At 35.8% G+C, this 21,306-nt stretch overlaps 1 protein-coding gene across 4 annotated transcripts in view; it reads left to right on the forward strand.

Moving 5' to 3' along the window:
* Positions 1-21,306, forward strand: part of TCF12 (transcription factor 12) — a 325,867-nt gene that overhangs the window by 224,647 nt on the left and 79,914 nt on the right. For all 4 annotated transcript variants that reach the window (XM_054701785.1, XM_054701789.1, XM_054701793.1 and 1 more), the window contains 2 exons: positions 4,058-4,193; positions 8,429-8,481. In XM_054701785.1, the coding sequence (XP_054557760.1) occupies positions 4,058-4,193; positions 8,429-8,481 (189 nt within the window). The remainder of the gene's footprint in view (positions 1-4,057; positions 4,194-8,428; positions 8,482-21,306) is intronic.

The raw sequence follows: 21,306 nt of genomic DNA on the forward strand, positions 1-21,306 counted from the left end.
TGCTTTCATAATAAAAATGCTTAGTAAATAAAGAGTAGGTTGGATCTTCATCTTCTTGATAATAGTCATTTATGGAAAAACCCATTGCGAAGGTCATGCTCAATGGTTAAAGCATGAAAGCCTTTTCCCCAAAGTCAGAAATAAACAAGGATGTCCACTTATACCATTTAAATTCAGCATCTTACTGGAAGTTGTTAACCAGAGCAGTAAGTCAAGAAAAGGAATAAGAGGCATCCAATTTATAAAGTAGTAAGTAAAACTATCTCTATTTGCAAATGATAGTATCTTATATAGGGAATACACAATAAAATTAGGAGAGCTAATGAATGAATTTAGTGAGTTGCAACATTCAAAGTTGACACATAAAAATTGCAATTAATTGTAAAAATCAAGTGCAGTTAATTATATACTAATAATGAAGGGCCAAAAATAAAATTATGAAAACAACTGCTGTTACAAGAGCATCCCAAAGAGCCTCCCCTGGTGGCGCAGCGGTTGAGCACTGGGCTGCGAAGCTGCCCGCAGCCTCTGCAGCGCTGGTTCAATCCCCGGCCGCTGGTGAGGGTCCCACATGGCGCGACAGACCTCTCCTGCTGTGCCCACTGCTCCCCTCAGCAGTGTATTTCGTCAGTCTGCCTGTTCTGTTCCCTGCTCTGTCTCTGGTGAATTCTTTCACCCTCCCACACTTCTGACTGTACCCAGTGCTTGTATAAATAAATATATAAATCTTTTAAAAAAAGGAAAAACAAGAAAAACAAGAGCATCCCAAAGAGTAAAATGCATAGTAATATATTTAATTACAAGGTTTAAGACTTGTACACTGAGAAATACTAAGCTTCACTGAGAAAAAAATTAAGAAAACTTAAAAAATGGAAACACATTCAAAGTTTGCTGAATGAAAGACTTAATATTGTTAAAAAGGTAGAACAGTAGTAAGTCCTCATTTAATGTCATTGATAGATTCTAAGAAACTGCAACTTTAAGTGATATGACATACAGTGAAATCAATTGTACCACAGGCTAATTGTCATAAACTAGTGCAACTTTCTGACCCACATTTCTAATCACAAAATCATAACCAGACTTTCTAAATAAACGCTATAACAGTTCTAGTTTTAAACAGTAATCTGTAGTTATTCATCATTTTCCAACCTGCTTATTTAGTTCAGTGGACTCAAAGCAAGAACCAGCCCTGAATAAGAGTCCTTCCATTGTAGGGTACACTCGAATACACATCAGTACTCACTCAGACTTGGACCATCAAGACACATGCCAATGAACCTAATGTACACATATTTGAAGAAACCAGAGTACACAAAGAAAACCCACACTGACATGGGGAAAACATGTAAACTCCATACACAGTGGACCCAATTGAGAATTGATATTTTTCTCATCAGCTTTATAACAAAATGACCTTGAGCAAAAGTGGCATTATTTAAAAACCTGCTGTACTCCCCAACACAATGTACAGATTTAGTGTGGTCCCTGTGGAATTTCAAGGAAAACCAAAATAGCCAAAACAGTATTGAAAAAAAAAATAGTATTTAAAAAAAAAAACAAACCAGTATTTAAAAAAAAAAAAGATATACAGTGGACCATCAGGTTCATGAAAAGATGCTGAACATCATTAACCATTAAGAAAATACAAATTAAAACTACACTAAAAATACCTCTTCTTACTCATGAGGATGGCTATAATCAAAAAAATAAAATTAACAAGTCTTAACAAAGATGTGGAGAAATGATAACCCTCATATATTGCTGCAATATGAAATGGTTCAGCCACTGTGGAAAACACTTTGGTAGTGCCTCCAAAAGTTAAATATAAAATTACCATGTAATTCTGTAATTCCACTCCAGATCTATACAACCCCAAAGAATTGAAAACTGATACTCAAGTACTTCTGCACTAATGTTCATAGTAATGCTATTCACAGTAGTCCAAACCTGGAAACAACCAGAATGTCTTATCAATGAATGAGTAGATACAAATTGCAGTATATTCACAAAATGGAATATTTTTGAGCCCTGAAAAGGAATGAAGAACTAACAAGTGCTACAACATGGATGCAATCTGAAAACATGCTGTAGGAAGGTCACATATTATTTGATTATATTTACATTTAATATTCAGAATAGGTAAATCCATAAATACGGAAGGAGATTGATTAGTGATTGCCAGGGACTGGAGGAGAGGAGGGATGGGAGTATTTGTTTTATGTGTATGGAGTTTCCTTTTGGGTGATGAAAATGTTCTGTAACTAGATAGTGATGGTTGTATAACACTATGAATATACTAAATGTTACTGGAAACTTTAACATGGGTTCCTTTTATCTTATGCAAATTCTACCTCTAGCAGAAATTCACTTATATCATTGAACAGTGTGATAAACTGAAATCAGAGTTTTTCCTTTACTATTAGATTGAAGGCAAGGGCAGGGCTAATAAGATTTATGTTACAAAGTTCTACAGACTCTTTCTGACTGTATCAGAGATTTATTTCTCAGTACTTTTATGATACTTAGTGACTAAAAGGACAGCTATTAAGAGTATCATGGTGGCAGAGAGGGTTATAAATTCAGGGTAAGAGGATAGTCAGTGTCCCAGAGTTAATTCAGCTTTGTTCATTGAGCGCATCCTCTCATGTGTAAGTAGTTCCCTTCTTGTTTGAGGTCTTCTCTTTCCCTCATCTTTCAAGTCTGTATGAGCCACTTCATCTTAACTACCACAAAACTTAAAGTCAGATTCTGCCAAATTAACCTCATTTGCTTTATAAAAGTGTTCCTGGGTTAGTATGACAGGATCATGGAGTCTCTGAATTTCAGTGAAGCACCTGACAAAGTCTCATCATAGTATTGTAGCTCGCTCTTCAGCATTGTCATTATGATATTTTGTGGGTTTTTTTTGAAATCATATACTTGATGTTCAGATTAAAAAACAGCTAGTAATTGCATTGGTTGACAGAATCTAAAAATGAAAGGAGTAAATGATTATTATGGTTTAACTACAACAAGATGATTTGACTAAAAGTAAATGTTAAGTCATGTCCTTGGGACTTAAAAAAACTGAACAAGGACAGTTAAAGCACATGATTTAATAGCAACATAGGCAGTAAAGAGTAATAGGGTGTGATCACTGTTAACCTCTCAATATGAGCTAATACTAATAGGTTAAATAAATGTAATGTTGAAAATTATTTCACACTAATCAGGCCACATCTGAGGCATAATCTTCCATTCCATTTTGCAAGAGACTTTGATAAACTGAAAATAAATCCAGACAACTGTGTCAAGGATGGTAAGGAAGACGTTCAAACCCATGCTGTAAGACACAGTTGAAGAAAATTGAACTCTAGTGGCAAGTCTTAATAATATTGACATACTTGAAATGATGAAAGCTATCAAAAAAGAACAGAATTGACTACTTTGTATGGTTATAAAAATACTTTTTTTGTAATTTTTTTTTAATTAATTTATTTATACAAGCACTGGGTACAGTCAGAAGCACGGGAGGATGAGAGAATTCACCAGAGCCAGAGCAGGGAGCAGAACAGGCAGAAGGACCGAAGTACACTGCTGAGGGGAGCAGTGGGCGGCAGGAGAGGTCTGCGTGCCATGTGGGACCCTCGCCTGGCGGCCGGGGATCGAACCGGCCCTGCAGAGGCTGCGGGCAGCTTCGCAAGCCAGCGTTCAACCGCTGTGCCCCTGGGGAAGCCCTGGTTATCAGAATACTTAACCAAAAACTGGGTGGTCACTTTTTTAAAATATTGATGATTGAAGAGTAAAGCCTCAAATAACTTTAAGTGTCTTTCAATCCTAAGACTGTATAGATCTACATAACTACTAGAAAGGAGGCAACATAAAGATGGGGAAAGTGAAATATAAGTTTAAAACAATGGCCTAATAGAACTCAAATAAGTACTTATTGGATGCTTCCTCAGATCATACCATAGTTTAAGGTGTTAACTTAAAAAAAAATTGTTACTGTTAATAATTAAGTGTTTAGGTTAGTTTCAAGGGGAAGATAACTCGTTACCTTGGTCTTATTTTATAGTCTAGTCTCCTGAGACAAGATCTAGGCCTTGGAAGCCCAGCACAGTTGTCTTCTTCAGGAAAACCTGGAACACCATACTACTCATTCTCTGCCACAAGTTCCAGGAGAAGACCCCTCCATGACTCCGCAGCACTTGGTGAGTGTATCTGTTGCACAACAAATCCCACCCTACAAAGTTTTCCCTTCCCCCCATTTATATTTCTGACAATATTTTAATTAGAAGAAATCTATTTTCTTAGTTTACATACTTCAGTAAAATTGTTAAATTTCTTACTTTTACAAATATAAGTGTTAAAGGTTAGATAATTTAGGTTGGCTGTATTGATGACTTAAATCTCCAAAGTCATATAACAAGTTTCACATAATTTCTTTCTCTTGTTTGGTCATCCGTTCAGATGAACTTAATAAAAAACAGGACTTTTGAAATGGGACTAGTTTTTCCTCTTAGGTGCTAATATTAACACCTTAATTTTTGACTAAAATTAATATACTGCTGAACAATTTACAAAGTGGTTTTATGTATATTCTCATTTAATCACTAGAATAGACTTGCAAGTTAGTCGCTGTAATCCTAGATTTAACATAAAACTAAGGCAGAAGAGAGAACACATTCATATTATTAGTAGGTAGTTTATATCTAAGATTTTTCTGACTCCAAGTCCAATGTTCTTTATATATTATTTGCTCCTACTTACCACTTTAAAAAAAAAATCAAGGTAAAATTAACCATGTTGAACTGTATAATTCAGTAAGATGTAGTACATTCACAATTCTGTGCAATCGTCATCTCTGTGTAGTTCCAAGACATCACCTCAAAATGAAACTCAGTACTTACTAAGCATTCAACCCTCATTTTTTTAAACTTACCTCTTTTATGTCTTATACATAACCTACCTAACCTAGTTTGTTTTCTGTGACTGCTTACAACAAGCCTCATGTATCCTCAAATCTGTGTTTAAATGTGGTAATTTTTGATGATTCCTACCAAAGAATCCTTTATGCAAGAAAATTAAAGTTGTGAAGCATGTTTATGTTTTTTTCTTAAATATTTATTTATTTAAGCTTACTAGAACTGAGATACAGGCCAAAGGTGCAGGGGATGAGAGGATTCACCAGAGAGAGTGGAGAGCAGGACAGGCAGACTGACTGAAATACACTGCTGAGGGGAGCAGCAGGCGAGACTGGAGAGGTCTGCTATGCCACGTGCGTAGCTCCCTGGCTGGCCAGGGATTGAACTCATACTGCAGTGGCTAGCAATGGCTTGATAGTGCTGTGTCTCCAACCCCTGTGCCACCAGGGAGGCCCTGTAAAAAATCATGTTTATATTAAGGATCAACCAGCTTGTAAAATAAATATAGTCCTCCAAAGAAAATGTTATTTTTTTCATAAACCTTTGTTGACTCTCCAACTTAAGTATATCTCTTCTGTCAAACCTGTATTTTGGTAAGTATCCCTAGACTCTAAGGATATGAAAGGGCACAGTGATCAATTATCTGGTTCAGCATGGAGGACTCTCATTAGACATACTCATTTCTCGATATTGTGGGTGATTTAGTATATGTACTGTTAGTGTGAGCCTAGATGATTAAAACAGTATACTGGTTTTGCACTGTAATGGTTCTTTGTTATTAAAGAGTTAATAATTTATAAAATGAGGCCTCCCCTGGTGGTGCAGCCTCTGCAGCGCCAGATCGATTCCCAGCCTCTGGTGAGGATCCTACATGGCGCACAGACCTCTCCTGCTGCGCCCGCTGCTCCTCCCAGCAGTGTGTTTCGTCAGTCTGCCTGTTCTGCTCCCCGCTCTGGCTCTGGTGAATTCCCTCACCCGCCCGCGCTTCTGACTGTACCTAGTGCTTGTATAAATAAATATATAAATCTTTAAAAAAAAATAATTTATAAAATGTCTTTTTCCCATCTCCTGCCCTTTTATCCTAACTGTATTAGTCAGAGTAGAAACATTCGAGTCTAGATGCATCATTGTCACTATAAAAATCTTGCTGTGAGAGCACATACAGAAAGCACTAATATAAACCAGTGAACTGTTACTACAAATTCGGAGAGAAAAAACTACTGAAATAACTAGGAAAGTGGGGTGGGAGCGACTTTCTAACTCATTTTCCAAAAGTTAAAGCTTGTATCTTCCTCATTTTCATCTTGATGATGATGATGATAGACACTATAGTCTCCTCCAAGCCAGGCACTCTGTTGTGCATAATACTACATCTTTACAAAACTTCTGTGAAGTACTATTAATCTCTCATTATAAAGGAAAATTCTAGACTCAGGAAGCCAAGTAACTTAGTCAAGGCTTGGTCTCCAGAGAGACCCCCTCATATCTTGTGTAAATACTATTTAGTGGAATATTATTCCATTCTCCATTGTTCTTTCTCAGCCTTAGTCTTTCCTTCTTAGTATTGCAGTTACTCACAACATCTGAGACGTCAGAGATCATTTAGACCAACTTCAGCATCTTCTCAAGCTATTTAGATGCTTCAGGAAATCAATTCTGCAACACAGTATCCAACTTGCCATCATTTTGCTATAGATTTTAATATAATCTAATAATCATGCTAAAACTAAGGTCACTCTCTGTTAAACACTGCCCTAAACATCTTTCCTATATTATCTTTATTACATTAACTTCAGAAGCTGGTTAAGTCCTTTTTTACCTACAAACTAACAGAAGCTAAAAAAAGTTATAAAACTTGTCCAAACTCACAGAGCTGCTGTTTGATGGAACTGAAATTCAAATCCAACCAGATTACTCACTTAGCTGTTAAACTTGCAGCTTCTCAAAAGTGAATTGAGTGCCAATTCATGATTTTAAAACAGTATGTAATTGTGTAGTGTCACCTAATGATAACATAAAAAATAAAATAAAATTTCTGTTCATATGGCAGGAAAAAATGTCCAAAACTAAATAGAGATGACATCATCTACTAGTGATTACCCCAAGTATTTATAGGCTCCAAAGTGATACGAGCAATTCAGTTGACTTGATATAGAGTATGGCTTTTGTCAAGGGATGCTGTTTTAATAGTGAAGAATTGAGTTCTCAAAAGATTCACAGAGAACAAAAATTTTGCATGTAAGTTTTATATAGAATGTACCAGATGTTGTTTTTCTTTGGTACTTTTGTTTTAAGGAAATATATGTTGACTCTTGGGATAGGGATATAGATGCTAAGGAATGCATTCTCCCCATTTTATTTATAAAATTTTTCCACATGCTACTTATAAAGTTACTTTTTTAGCTTTACAGCCTCCTGGGATGTTCAGTGTAAAGATTCCCAGCCCTAATGTAAATGTTTTCATTCTTTCTTAAACAATTGCATCTCTTGTTGTGTCATATCATTTATGACTGAGGAAAATACCATGCTTGCTAAATTCTTTCTTTCACAGTTAAAGACTATTGTATCTTTTTCTTAGTCTTACCATGTGTTCTCGCTTCATAACAGTGAACTCCTCCAAAACATTCTAATATTAATCCATTATATGTACAAGATTGAAAAACTTTGGTTATCAAATTTTTTTACAATAAATAAAATGGGCAAGTTTTAAATTTTAAAAATGAGTAAAATTAAAACACCAAGTGAGAATGGCTAATCATATAAATATACTGATGTTCTCATTTATATTTATACATTATTTTTGTCAAAAGCAATAGTCTGTCTCGTTATTTCTAGAAATAGATAATAAACATCCAAGGATAAATTGTACAATAATTATTGCTGAATGTGCAGTTTCACCCACACATTATTAAAATAAATGTTATACAAAATGCTGTGATACTGGATAGAACAGTGCCAGCCTGTAATAGTTTGTGTAGTATGTCTTTGGCATTATTATATCCTTAAATTTTATTTATAATAGATTTTTAGCATAAGTTGTAGCATAGCATTAGATTTTACTCAAACATGCTTTGTACTTATCAGTGTTACGGGGACAATGAATTTGTGTCTCTGTAAAGGAGTCATTATAAAAATAACCTGTTACACCAAATGCCCCTCTGCAAGTAAAACTGAGATAAATTATGTAAGAGCTTAATATAGAGCCTAGCACATAACAGGTTCTGAAGAAATTCTTCACACACGCTTATTGCCTTGTTATTTTCTTTCTTATATTATTTATATGCTGCCATCTTCCCAAACTTAACACATATGTATTTCAAAATGCACCTCTTTTTTCAGGAGAACCTGTCTTCCATCGGAATAGTTAGAAAAGAAATGAGGCCCCTGTCCTTATATCCCCTTGCGTAATTGAAATATTGAAAAACATTAAGAGATGAGGGGAAAAAATCATTCCTGTTCATTTTGAAGTCTGATAGTTTCTGTTAGAAATACTGATGAAATCTGTTGTTTTTCACTTGCAGATCCTTTGCAAGCAAAGAAAGTTAGAAAGGTACCTCCTGGTTTGCCTTCCTCTGTAAGTACACATTTTTTTTTTTTTAATTTATGGTAAACAAACTGATTTCACGTATTTGATGGCTATAAGGATATAATTGATTGGTGCTGGCAGGCGACTTCTGCTGCTTAACAGAATCATTGATTGAGATAGATCCACATTTAATGTTAGGTTTTTAGATTTCCCTGCAATGATTTGTAGCTTACTCCTATCTTCTTACTCTACATCCTGTCATTTGAATTCCCCTCTTGGGGAGAGGACTAGGCCAGTAGCTGTCAAAGAAGATCTCCTGTACAGGTCTTTTGATGTTTAATTAGTCATTATGTTGCTGAACAGGAGGACAGACAGAGATTAATAGCTGAGAATCTTAGAAATTTACATTTGTAATAATCCCAGTGGAGCTAAAGACATTAAGATTCGGAGGACATGTTCGGCTCAGCTTGCCTCAGTAGGACTGAGGTTATTAATATGCATAAATCACCAAGTCAGATGTTCATTGTGAAGCCCTTGTGGATTTTAAAGCCTTCATTAAGCCTTTCCTAACTTCAGCCTAGCATCAGGAAAGCTTTCAAGCAACTAGTTTGTTGATCCCTCTATGTTCAAAAATGTATCCTTTGAGAATAGGAGCTTTCATGAAGGAGGTTCGAAAGGTTTAGTGAACTGTCATTAATGGCTGTGATAATCTAATGCTATAGGGTGTTTGTGCTATTAAATATACTTTACTCTTAAAAGAAGTAATAGTATTTGTAAATAAACCACATCATAAATCCACCTACAATGTAAAGATTGAGGTTTGAGGAAGATTTTTTTCCCCCCCACCTTTGCTTGAAACAAATGGGGAGTGGGACTTTTGGATTGAGTCTCCAAGCCTTATAGGGTACATCTCTTTGTTGTGTAAATGGATGTTGGGCTTTTATTTGGCAGTACTTAACACATGGGCACAGGTGCTGCTCGATGAGTCATAGCTCATCTGAAATATACACTGAATGGAATATCCGGCTTGGCAAGTAGTAATCTAGAAGGAGCAGCATGGCTGAGCTTTTTGTTTTTTATTAAGGCTGAAGTAGATATATCATCTTTTTGGTTGCTTGCCTTCCTTCTTCCCTATGTTTTACCCCGCCTCTTTTACGTGTGATACATGAAAACTGGAATTTGAAATCCTCTTTGAAACTCAGTTCCAGATGGGTCTGAGTTTTATGTTGCCTAGGGCAGCTGTGCTCTGAACCTGCAGCCTACCTGGAAGGTTGGATTGCAGCTGCAGGCATTCTTAAAAGCTTTTGCTTGCATAAGCACTTGGGCCCACTAGAGGCTGAATAGCTGCTTGATAAACAAAATGAACACAATGCCTCAAATCATTATTCCTGAAGACAGGAATTTTTTTTCAGCAGCAGCTAAAAATAGTTGGGCAATTTACATTTTAACAGTTGTGTGCTGTGCAGGGGTAGGTGGTTCAACAGTATAACAGATGATTTCTGCTAGATTAACAGAAATCATATTTAAAAATGACAGAACTGTTAAAGCATGTAACCATGCAATTTTCTTGTAATTTATTGCTGTAATTCTCAGAGTAATATAAGTTAAATTATGTATTAATATTTAGTAGAACTACACAGGCAAAAATAAATACCAGAATGGTAAATGAAAAATTCATCTAATTTCTTCTTAGCGTGACATTAATTTTAAGAAACAGTATATTTTTGGTGTTTCATAGGTCTTCCATTTTTAAAACAGATGGGCAAAATGGATAGAACAACCTTGAAAGAGAATAGACACTGGACGTCACCAGTGTTCTTCACAATCCTAATTATAATAGCATTCACTACTGTAATAAACTATTCTATTGTTTCATGTGTCCAAAATAGAATTACAGAAAAGTGAAAAGCCTCTGAACTCTGACAAAACTTTTATTTCTTTGAGAACCATTAGGAAATTAACAAGCATTTTTACTATATATTTTAATACTTGCTACCTTATTTGGGATTTACCAGATATTTGCACAGAAGAGAATTCAGTATTTTTAATTCTGTATGTGACATCAGCATCAAATATGCTCATACTACTTGAAAACCATTTCAAAAATAGTATTTAAACATACTGAATGTTGAGGATACATACTTTTATGCATTTTGTTGAAAATATCTTTTAAATTAGATACTATGTTGAAATCTCAAGTGTTTAAAGATAATTTTTAAGCTTTAAAAACAGTTTGATAAATAATACCAAAATAATGAATTTCTGGGGCCTCCCCTGGTGGCGCAGTAGTTGAGCGCTGGACTGCCAAGCTGCCTGCAGCCTCTGCAGCTCTGGTTCAATCCCCTGCCACCAGACGAGGGTCCCACGTGGTGTGCAGACCTCTCTTGCCACGCCCGCTGCTCCCCTCAGCAGTGTATTTCATCAGTCTCCCTGTTCTGTTCCCTGCTCTGGCTCTGGTGAATTCTCTCACCCTCCCGTGCTTCTGACTGTACCCAGTGCTTGTATTGTATGTATGTATGTATGTATGTATGTATAAATAAATAAATAAATAAATAAATAAATAAATAAATAAATAAATCTTAAAAAAAAAAGAATTTCTGAGAACACTTACATTTACACTATCTTTTCATTGCCTAAAACAAATGGGGTTTTAAAGTTATTTTTTCTATTTGAATGCTTTTACTGAAACATATGTAATTGTAGACCTTTAACAATGTGAGTTGTTTTTTTAAAAATGGGGGTGTGAAAATGAAAATGGAAAACAAAAAACAACAACAAAAAACAATACTCCAAAAGATCAGGGAGAGCAAGTGTTGGTTCTTTGAAAAAATAAACAAAATTGATGAGCCATTAGTTATGCTCACAAAGAGAGAAAACCCAAATTAATAGAATCAGAAATGATGCTGTAGAAATAACACAGGATTATAAGAACCTATTACAATAGTCTCTATGCAAACTGGACAATTAGAAGAAATGGACAAATTTTTAGACTCATATAACCTCCCAAGTTTGAACCAGGATGAAATAGCTTAAATAGCCCAATCACAGGTGCTGAAATTGAAAGAGTAATAAAAAGCCTCCCCACAAACAAAAGCCCAAAACCAAATGGCTTCACCAGTGAATTCTACCAAATCCTTAAAGAAGATCTACCTTGTACAGATTCTTATACAGACTCTTCAAAAAAAAATTGAAGTGGGAGTAAATATCCCCAATACATTGTGAGGCCAGCATTACCCTGATCCCAAACCAAACAAAAACAGTACAAAAAAAGAAAATTACAGACTAATATCTCTGATGAACATGGATGGAAAAATTCTCAACAAAATTCCAGCAAACCAAATATAGCAACATATCAAAAGAATCATCTACTGTGACCAAGTAGGCTTAATTTCAGGGATGCAAGGCTTCTTCAACATAGATAAATCAAGCAATGCCATCCATCAGATCAACAAAAAGAAAGTGAAAGATCAGTTAATCAGGCCTCCCTGGTGGTGCAAGGGAGTAAGTGTTAGCACAATGATGCTATCCACAGCCACTGCAGCATGAGTTCGATCCCCGTCGGGGAGCTAACCCACATGGCACAGCAGACCTCTCCTGTCTCCCTCTCCTGTGTCCCTTAGCAGTGTTTTTTTTTTTTTTTAAAGATTTATTTATTTATACAAGCACTGGGTACAGTCAGAAGCGCGGGTGGGTGAGAGAATTCACCAGGGCCAGAGCAGGGAGCAGAGCAGGCAGAAGGACCGAAGTACACTGCTGAGAGGAGCAGCGGGCGGCAGGAGAGATCTGCACGCCATGCGGGACCCTCCTCCAGTGGCCGGGGAGCAGCGGGGATCAAACTGGCGCTGCAGAGGCTGTGGGCTGCTTCGCAACCCAGTGCTCAACCACTGTGCCACCGGGGAGGCCCTGCAGTGTATTTTAGTAGATCTTCCTGTTCTGCTTCCCACTTGTCTCTGGTGAATCCTCTTTAACCCCCCATCTCTGCCCTGTATCTCAGTTCATGTATGCATAAATAAATAAATAAATAAATAAATAAATAAATCTTTTTTTAAAAAAACATCAATTGATCATCTTAATAGATGCCCAAAAAAGCATTTTACACAATCCAATGATGGAAATAAGTGGAACCTATCTAAATATTGTAAAAGCCTTATATGACAAACCTATAGCCAGTATCATACTTAATGGTAAAAAGCTGAAAGCATTTCCACTAAGATCAGAAATAACACAGAGATGTCCACTGTCACCCCTATTACTCAACATAGTCCTGGAAGTGCTAGCTAAAGCAATAAAGCAAGAAAAAACCATAAAGGGAATCCAATGTGGGAAAGAAGTGAAACTCACTATTCACAGATGACATGCTAAAATATTTAGAGAAACTAAAAGGTTCTACAAAAAAAAATTGAGAAATAATGAATGAATACATTAAGATGGCAGGATACAAAATCAGTACACAAAAATCAGTGACATTTATATATGTGAATGATGTATTAAAAGAAAGGGAAGTAAGGAATACAGTTCCATTTACAATCATGCTAAAAAGAATGAAGTATATGGGAATAAATCTAGTGAAGGTGAAGGACTTGTATAATGGAAACTATAAGTCTACATTAAAGGAAATAAAAGAAGATCCAAAGAAATGGAACAATTTCCTATGCTCCTGGATAGGAAGAATTAACAGTATTAAAACAGCCAAGTTACTCACAGCAATTTACAGGTTTAGTGCAATACCTATTGAATACCAAAGACTTTTTTTAAGGACATAAAACAATTATCAAATTTATATGGAATCACAAAAGGCCCAGAATTAACTAAAACAATCTTAAGAGTGAAGAAGAGGGGCCTCCCTGGTGGCACAGGGGTTAAAGACAGCACTATCAAGCTATCACCAGGCACTGCAGCAGGAATTTCATCCTGGCCTGCCAGGGAGCAACCCACATGGCGCAGCAGACCTCTCCTGTCTCGCCCACAGCTCCCCTCAGCAGTGTATTTCAGTAGATCTGCCTGTTCTCCCCACTCTCTCTGGTGAATCCTCTTGTCCCCTACCCCCTGCACCTCTGACTTATACCCCAGTTCTTGTATGCATAAATAAATAAATCTTTGGGGAAAAAAAAGTAAAGAAGAAAAATGGAAGTATACTTCCTGATTTCAAACAATATTATGCAGCAGCAGTAATCAAAACAATATGATACTAAAACAAAGAGAAACTCAAACCAATGGAACAGAATTAAAATCCCAAAAATAAATCCATAGAAATATGAAGAGCTACTTTTCCACAAAGGAAGATCACACAGTAGAGAAAAGATAGACTTTTTAATAAATAGTGTTGGGAAACATGAATAGCCACATGTAAAAAAATAAATCAGTACCCATATCTAACATTATACATGAAAGTCCATTCAAAATGGATTAAAGATTTGGACATAAGATCTGAAACAAATGCTTGAAAGAAAATGTACACTACACATTACAAGTCACCTACCACAAAAACACATTTGGGGATACAACCTAAGCAACAAGGGAAACAAAAGTAAAAAATAAGCAAGTGGGACTAAGTGGGGCTATGTCAACCTTGAAAGTTTTTGTACCTTAAAAGGAATCATCACAAAAACAAAAAGGCAATCTAAAAAATGGGGAAAATATTTGTAAATACCATACATCTATTAAGGGGTTAATCTCTAAAATTTACAAAGTACTTGCATAATCCAGCGACAAAGAAACAACCTAATTAAAAAATGTACAAAGGACTGCAATAGACATCTCTCTAAAGAAGAAAGTCAGGGCCTCCCTGGTGGCGCAAGGGATTAAGTCTCAGCACTATCAAGCTATCTACAGCCACTGTGGCATGAGTTCGATCCCTGATCTCCAACTAGGGAGTAATCAGCCAAAAAGTGAAAGACAGATTTTGGGTGGTTTCACTCATCTAGGGAATATAAACACCCAAAAAACAATTATTAAATGCAAATGATAGAAGAAATAAAAATCTGAACTTGGTAAAAAAGAAGATAATGGTTACCAGAGGGAATATGGGAAAATATGGAGTGGGTGGGGTCTGAGCACAGGTGGCTTGGTATAAGCAATAAAAAAAATAACAGAAGGGAAAAATTTAATAAAAAAGAAAATGGACAATGGATATTTTATTTAAAGATCATTTGAGTATAATACTTCCCAAAACAGAATATAACTTTTTGACAATAACATCTCAGATATCAGTTTGTTGTCTATCTAATCTTTGATTAATCATCTGTAAAATACATACTACATTTACTAGAGAAGCAATGATAAGGCTAGGTTAGTATTGTACTTTTAATAGTGCTACAAAAAATAGTATATGGGGTTATTAGTTATATAATTTGGCCATAGATCATTAAAGCCTTTTCTTTTTGTAAGCCATGGTATATATTTAGGTAAAAGAAATACAAACTTCAGCCCTCTGCAGTACAACTGAATGCTAACTTCTCTTAGTGGGTGAAGGTTCATTAAGTATGTTGAACATCATTAGAGCAGTATGCTGGGTTAAAGAATGATCTGCTAAAATCTACTGGATCAGTTATTGATTGGTTTTTTGACCCTGGACTTATCAGTTAGCCCTTAGAAAGTTCGGAGTGGGAAATCTGAACTTCCGTCCAGGTCTAAAATGCTAAGTACTTATAGCTTAAAATCTGATATGGTAAAAATACATAATCAAAAATCAGATATCATAATTTCTTCAAAAGTGAAGGAATGATGTTTTTAAGCAAGTCTCACTTCTCTAGACAGGTTGAAATATTGGAAAAAGTGAACTCTTGTAGCAACAATGGTATGATGCTTGGACATTGAATTCGCACATACATACACACCATCATTGCCTTCAGGTCCTTACCGTATTCAATGAAACAAACATTTAATTAAGTATATGACAATGAGGTAAGTAAAGGTATATACCAAGTGCTGTGGTAACACAGGATAGGTAGAGCTAAAGGCTTCAGGAAGAGTTGATATTTGAGCTGTGTCTGAAAAGTAGAAGGGCGGGCATTTCATCTGTTAGAGAAGAAGGAAAATGGATCACACAGGTAAAAGGCATAGACATGTGAAAATAATAAATACAGGCTCAGGCCACATCTGGAGGTACAGCATAACTGAATTCTATACCAGATACAGTCTTTATAATTTTCCTATAGCAGACCCACTCGCCCACTCCAGGGGAGCATTGGGGAATATACATGACCAGGTCAGATAGGAAAAGGAAAAAACTGTTATAGCTGTTTTTCGTAGAAAAAAGCCTAACGTGCCCTGGCCTGTGTATAAGAGGCTTTATAATTATTAAGGTTATCTGGGAGTCTTTGGTACTTTGACTTTGTGAGATGTTTTCCTTCCTTTTTAGGGTTCCTAAACCTGCCCTATCCTTTTCTAACCACCACCCATTAGTCTTTGTTCTTTGTATTTACACCAGCTGTTTTTCATCTACATCAAGATTTTCACTGAAATTAAACTTTTAAGGAAATTTTTAAGCACTAGTAGGGATTGGGGCACTTGGGATTTTGCCCTCGTAATTTGGTGAGGAGGAGAGAGTGAAACTTTTGCAGTATATTTGTTAGCATCCTTTATGGCCTTCGTTACACTCTCTTTAAAGGTGCAGAACTTACATGTGTGAGAAACTATGTTAACCATTATCTCTGTCATCTTAATTTAGTGTTTACCACACAATAATATTAGATAACTAATATCCTTCTTCTTACAAATGAGGAAATTGAGACTCAGAAATATTAAGTCACTTGCCCAAGATAACACATAGAAACCAAGATTATAACCTAGTTGAATGTCAAATACTATTTTCTTTTTAGTTTGGATATGAAAACATATTGTGTCTTGGTTTACTCATAAAATATGTTATTTAGCATATTAAATTTAAGACATAGTTTATGCTGTCGATTTTACTTTGGTTGCTCATGTGGATTTTTTTTTAAGATTTATTTATTTATGCATACGAGAGCTGGGGTATAGGCCAGAGGTACAGAGGGTGTGAGAGGATTCACCAGAGACAGAGTGGGGAGCAGAAAAGGCGGATCTACTGAAATACACTGCTGAGGGGAGCAGAGGGTGAGATAGAAGAGGTCTGCGGTGCCGCGTGGCCTGGGAGCTAACCAAGCTTCAATGGCTGCCAACAGCTTCATAGTGCTGAGACTTAACCCCTTGTGTCATGAGGGAGACCCTCATTTGTATTTTTAATTGACTGTTGATTAAGGACCTAAAACCATGTGAAAAGATGATGTAGAAAAGCAAGACTTTGCAGTCATGCACCTAGGTTTTATCTGGCCTCAGCTGCATTTTTAAGTTAAAACCTCAAAGAAATTGCTTTTTTTTTATATTTATTTATTTATTTATACAAGCACTGGGTACAGTCAGAAGCGCGGGAGGGTGAGAGAATTCACCAGAGACAGAGTGGGGAGCAGAGCAGGCAGAAGGACCGAAGTACACTGCTGAAGGGAGCAGCGGGCAGCAGGAGAGGTATGCGCGCCATTTGGGACCCTCCTCGGTGGCCGGGGAGCAGCCGGGGATCGAACCGGCACTGCAAAGGCTACGGGCAGCTTTGCAACCCAGCGCTCAACCGCTGTGCCACCAGGGACGCCCAAGAAATTGCTTTTAAGTTATCTAAACAGTAAGTTTCTATTTGTAAAAAATAAATAAAGATAAGGTTATCTCAGATGTTAATGGAAGGTTGTTATATGCCTGGCATATGTTAAACACTCAGTGAATGTTCTTTCTTTTTTTCTGTTTCCTACCATGACAACATGAAATTTAAAGGAATTTAGCATTTTGTTTTTACTAAATTTTGTTGAAAAGTTTGAAAAATAAGAATAAATATTATATAAGAATTTATATAAGAATAAATATTATAGCAAAAGAAAAAAGTATTAAGTTACCTAGCCCTGTGTTTGTAATATGTGTCTGACACATAGTAAATGGTAAATTATAGCAGCTCTTACCTTTTAGAAAGCAGTCATTTTCAGAAAAGGAATGTAGAACAGCAGGGAAAATTTGTTGAATCAAATTTTGCCCCCTAGAATTCAAACTATTTTCTGGACTATCATAAAACAATATCTTTATCATTAGTTGAACATCTTTATAGCCCTCTGAAATGTTTCTCAGATGAGAGAAGTTTCTTTACTTCTAAACTTGATAGTAATATTAATATTTCCAAACTTTGATCCTTTTTTCAAATGCTATAGAAGATACAGAATTCTAAAGTAAAAAGCAAGACACTTTCAAGACTTTTACCACCCCAAACTAAAAACCTGGACAAATTGTGGAATGCCTTTAGACCCAAATTTCTAAAGTTGTGTTCTTTTTTAATAGCATTTGAAAAATATCTTTTTTAAATTATTGAGTAACTTTAGTTTACAACGCTGTATAGATTCTATCAGTACATTTTCTCATATCTCACCACTCCCAACACCAAATGTTAAGTCATCATCCACCACCAACTAACATTCTCTCCCCACCCCCTCTGGTAACCACCATTCTATTTTCAGAATCTAAGGGTTTGTTTTTGTTTTCTTTGTTCATTTACTTTTCTTACTTTATATTTCATAAATGAGTGAGATCATTCATTCTTTGTCTTTCTCTTCCTGACTTAGCATAATCCCCTCAAGGTACATGCATGGTGTCACAAAAAATACAAGATTTCATCTTTATTTGACTAAGTAGTATTCCATTGTGTCTATATAATATATCATATCTTCTTTATTCATGTAACCCTCTTCAGGCACTTGGGTTTTTTCCACATCTTGAATATTGTAACTAGTCCTTGGCAGTTAACATAAGTATGTATATGTCTTTTCAAATTAGTGTTCTCGTATTCTTTGGGTAAATAAATATCCAGAAGTGGACTTACTGGATGATATGGTGGTTGCATTTTTAATATTTTGAGGAGCTATTTTCCATAGTGACTGTACCACTTTATATTCCTACCAACAGTTCCTTTTCCTTCACATCCTAGCCAACACATTATTCCTTTTATTCTGAGAACAACCATTTTAACAGGGTGAAGTAAAATGTCATTGTAGTTTTCATTTGCGTTTCTCTCATGGTAAATGATGTAAAATATCTTTTCATATGTCTTTTGACCTTCTGTGTATCTTCCTTGGTAAAACGCCTGTTTAGATACTCTCTGCATTGTGGCTGGGTTGTATGTTTTTTTGTTGTTGAGCTTTATAAGTGTGTGTGTGTGTGTGTGCGTGTGATATTAACCCCTTGCCTGATACCTAGTTTGTAAATAAATACCTTTTCTCATTCAGTAGATTGCTTCTTTTATTTTAATGTGTGTTTTTTTTTCCTGCTGTGCAAAAGATTTTAGTTTGATGTAGTCTCATTTGTTTATATTCCCTTTTGTTTCTTTTTGTATAGAATATGTATCCATAAAGACATCACTAAGGCAGTTTATTACCTATGTTTTCTTCTATATATTTTATGGTTTCAGGTCTTAATAGTCAAGTCTTTATTCCATTTTGAATTGATCCTAGTGTTTCTTTCACATGTGACTGTTTAGTTTTCCCAGAACCATTTATTAAAGGACTTTTCTTTCTTCATTGTTTGTTCTTGGCTTTTTTGTCATAAATTAGTTGCCAATATTTGTGTCTGTGCTCACAATTCTAGTCCATTGATCTGTGTTCCTGTTTTTAGTCTGATAACATACTGTTTTGATTACTGTAGCTTTGTAGTATAGTATAAAATTGGAGCATGATACTCCTTTTAGGGTTTGGTTTCTTTTTTTTTTTGACCGAGGTGTTTTGTGATTCTGTAGAAATTTTAGGATATTTTTAGTTCTGTTTCTATGAAAAATACCATTGACTCTATATTGTTTTAGATTAAATGGCCATTTTGGCAATATTGATTCTTCAAATCAGTGCACATGAAATGTCTTCCCATTTCTTTCTGTGTCTTCTTGAAAAGCATCTTTTAACATCAGATGTTTACTGTGCCGTAAAGTGGCATGTCTTGATCATTTTGTATGTAATTTGCCTTCCTGTGTGTGTGTGTGTGTGTGTGTGTGTGTGTAGTGTCTGTTAGTTACCCACATATCTTATCCTTCTTTTTCCTGTTTTTAAGTAGGTATCTATTTTCCCACAAATGCTATTATAATTTATAAGATTATTTATGTGCCTTTTAAATTATCAAAGTATGTTTTACCATTCCACCTGTCAAGAAAAAAATTGTTTTCTAAGTTACTCCCCCCCCCTTAGTAACCTTATTGTTTCTGATCTGAATCAAAACGGCTTGAAGTGCCGACCTTGCTTTGCTGCAGAGTTGTGTAGCCTTTGAATTGATCATTAACTTTAGCTTAATAAATAATGCTTCCCTTTCTCTCAAAAATTTTATGGGATTTTATTTTGCTGGGAATAGTTTTTTAAATTAATCTGGCTTTAGAGTCATTTTTAGTATCAAATGGGAAAAGATGACAAACAATTTTTTGGGGGGTGGTAGAAACGAATAGCTTGGAAAAATACCATTACTGACTACCTGCACCCTGAAAAGGTCAGGGGTTCAAACTTAAAGGGAAACTGTTATCTCCAGTTTTTTCAAGAAAACAGCAAGATGGCAGCAAGTAGCAAACTCTCAAAGGGAGTGTCCTGCGATGTCACTAGGAAGCTAAGATAATATGGGGATTATAGACAATTATGTAAGACCTTTAAGAATCCTTGTCATAATGGAGTAAACATTATCCACACACAGCTTCAGCTGAACTTCATGATTGAACCCTCCAGTTCTTGAACAAGAGTTGAAATAGGTATTTGTTTAACTCCTTTGGCAAACAAGCATAAAAGTGTACACAACAATGGTTAGCTGTTAGATAAGCTGTCTCTATTTGAGGGCAGCTGTGATATAAAATTTCCTAAGTAGTTAAGTCTTTTACTGATCAAATAGGTCAGACTAACAGCAAAATCTTAGTATATAAGGGAAATAGTTTTATAATGCATTTCAAACATACATTCAATTTGGTCATTGAATGTAAAATTTTCCTCAAATATTAGTAAAAAAAAAACCAGTGTTTATGCTAATTATCACCACTGTTTAGAGTGTGTCATAATTGTATCATTGTTGATAATAAGCTTTTAAGTATTTTTTTTTAAAAAAGAAGAAAGAATATGGTTGAATTTCAAGTTGGCTCTTAATGAGACTCCATAAAGACTTCTTTTGGAAGTCTTTAGTTGATGGTAATTCACATCTGTGAAACTTCACAGAGCAACTATAGGACTGAGAGAGAGACTTGAATGGTTTTTAAAGATTATGTGTTACATGGTTGAATCCTGAAATACTTTCAGAGGGTAAGCCCACTGTCAAGGTGTTTAACATCAGTAGTTAAAATTAGAATTTCATGGGGCCTCCTCGGTGGTACAGCGGTTGAGCGCTGGGCTGCGAAGCTGCCTGCAGCCTCTGCAGCGACAGTCCAATCCCCGGCCGCCAACGAGGGGCCTACATGGTGCGCAGACCTCTCCTGTCGCGCCTGCTCCTCCCCTCAGCAGTGTATTTCATCAGTCTACCTGTTCTGCTCCATGCTCTGGCTCTGGTGAATTCTCTCACCCTCTTGTGCTTCTCACTGTACCTAGTGCTTATATAAATAAATAAATTAATTTAAAAATATTAGAATTTCATGAATACACTTGAGGATTATTTTTGTCCAGTATGGAAAGAAGGAATAAATTAAGAAATTCCAAACTTTTTGACTGGTGATATTTATTTTTTTATTTTTTTTTTTAAAGATTTATTTATTTTTATACAAGAACTGGGGTTCAGACCAGAGGCATGGGAGGGTGAGAGGATTCACCAGAGACAGCAGGGAGCAGAACAGGCAGACCAACTGAAATATACTGCTGAGGGGTGCAGAGGGCGAGACAG

Source organism: Talpa occidentalis, unplaced genomic scaffold, assembly GCF_014898055.3.
Source record: "Talpa occidentalis isolate TD23 unplaced genomic scaffold, MPIMG_talOcc4v2.1 talOcc4.11, whole genome shotgun sequence".
NCBI classification, from domain to species: domain Eukaryota; kingdom Metazoa; phylum Chordata; class Mammalia; order Eulipotyphla; family Talpidae; genus Talpa; species Talpa occidentalis.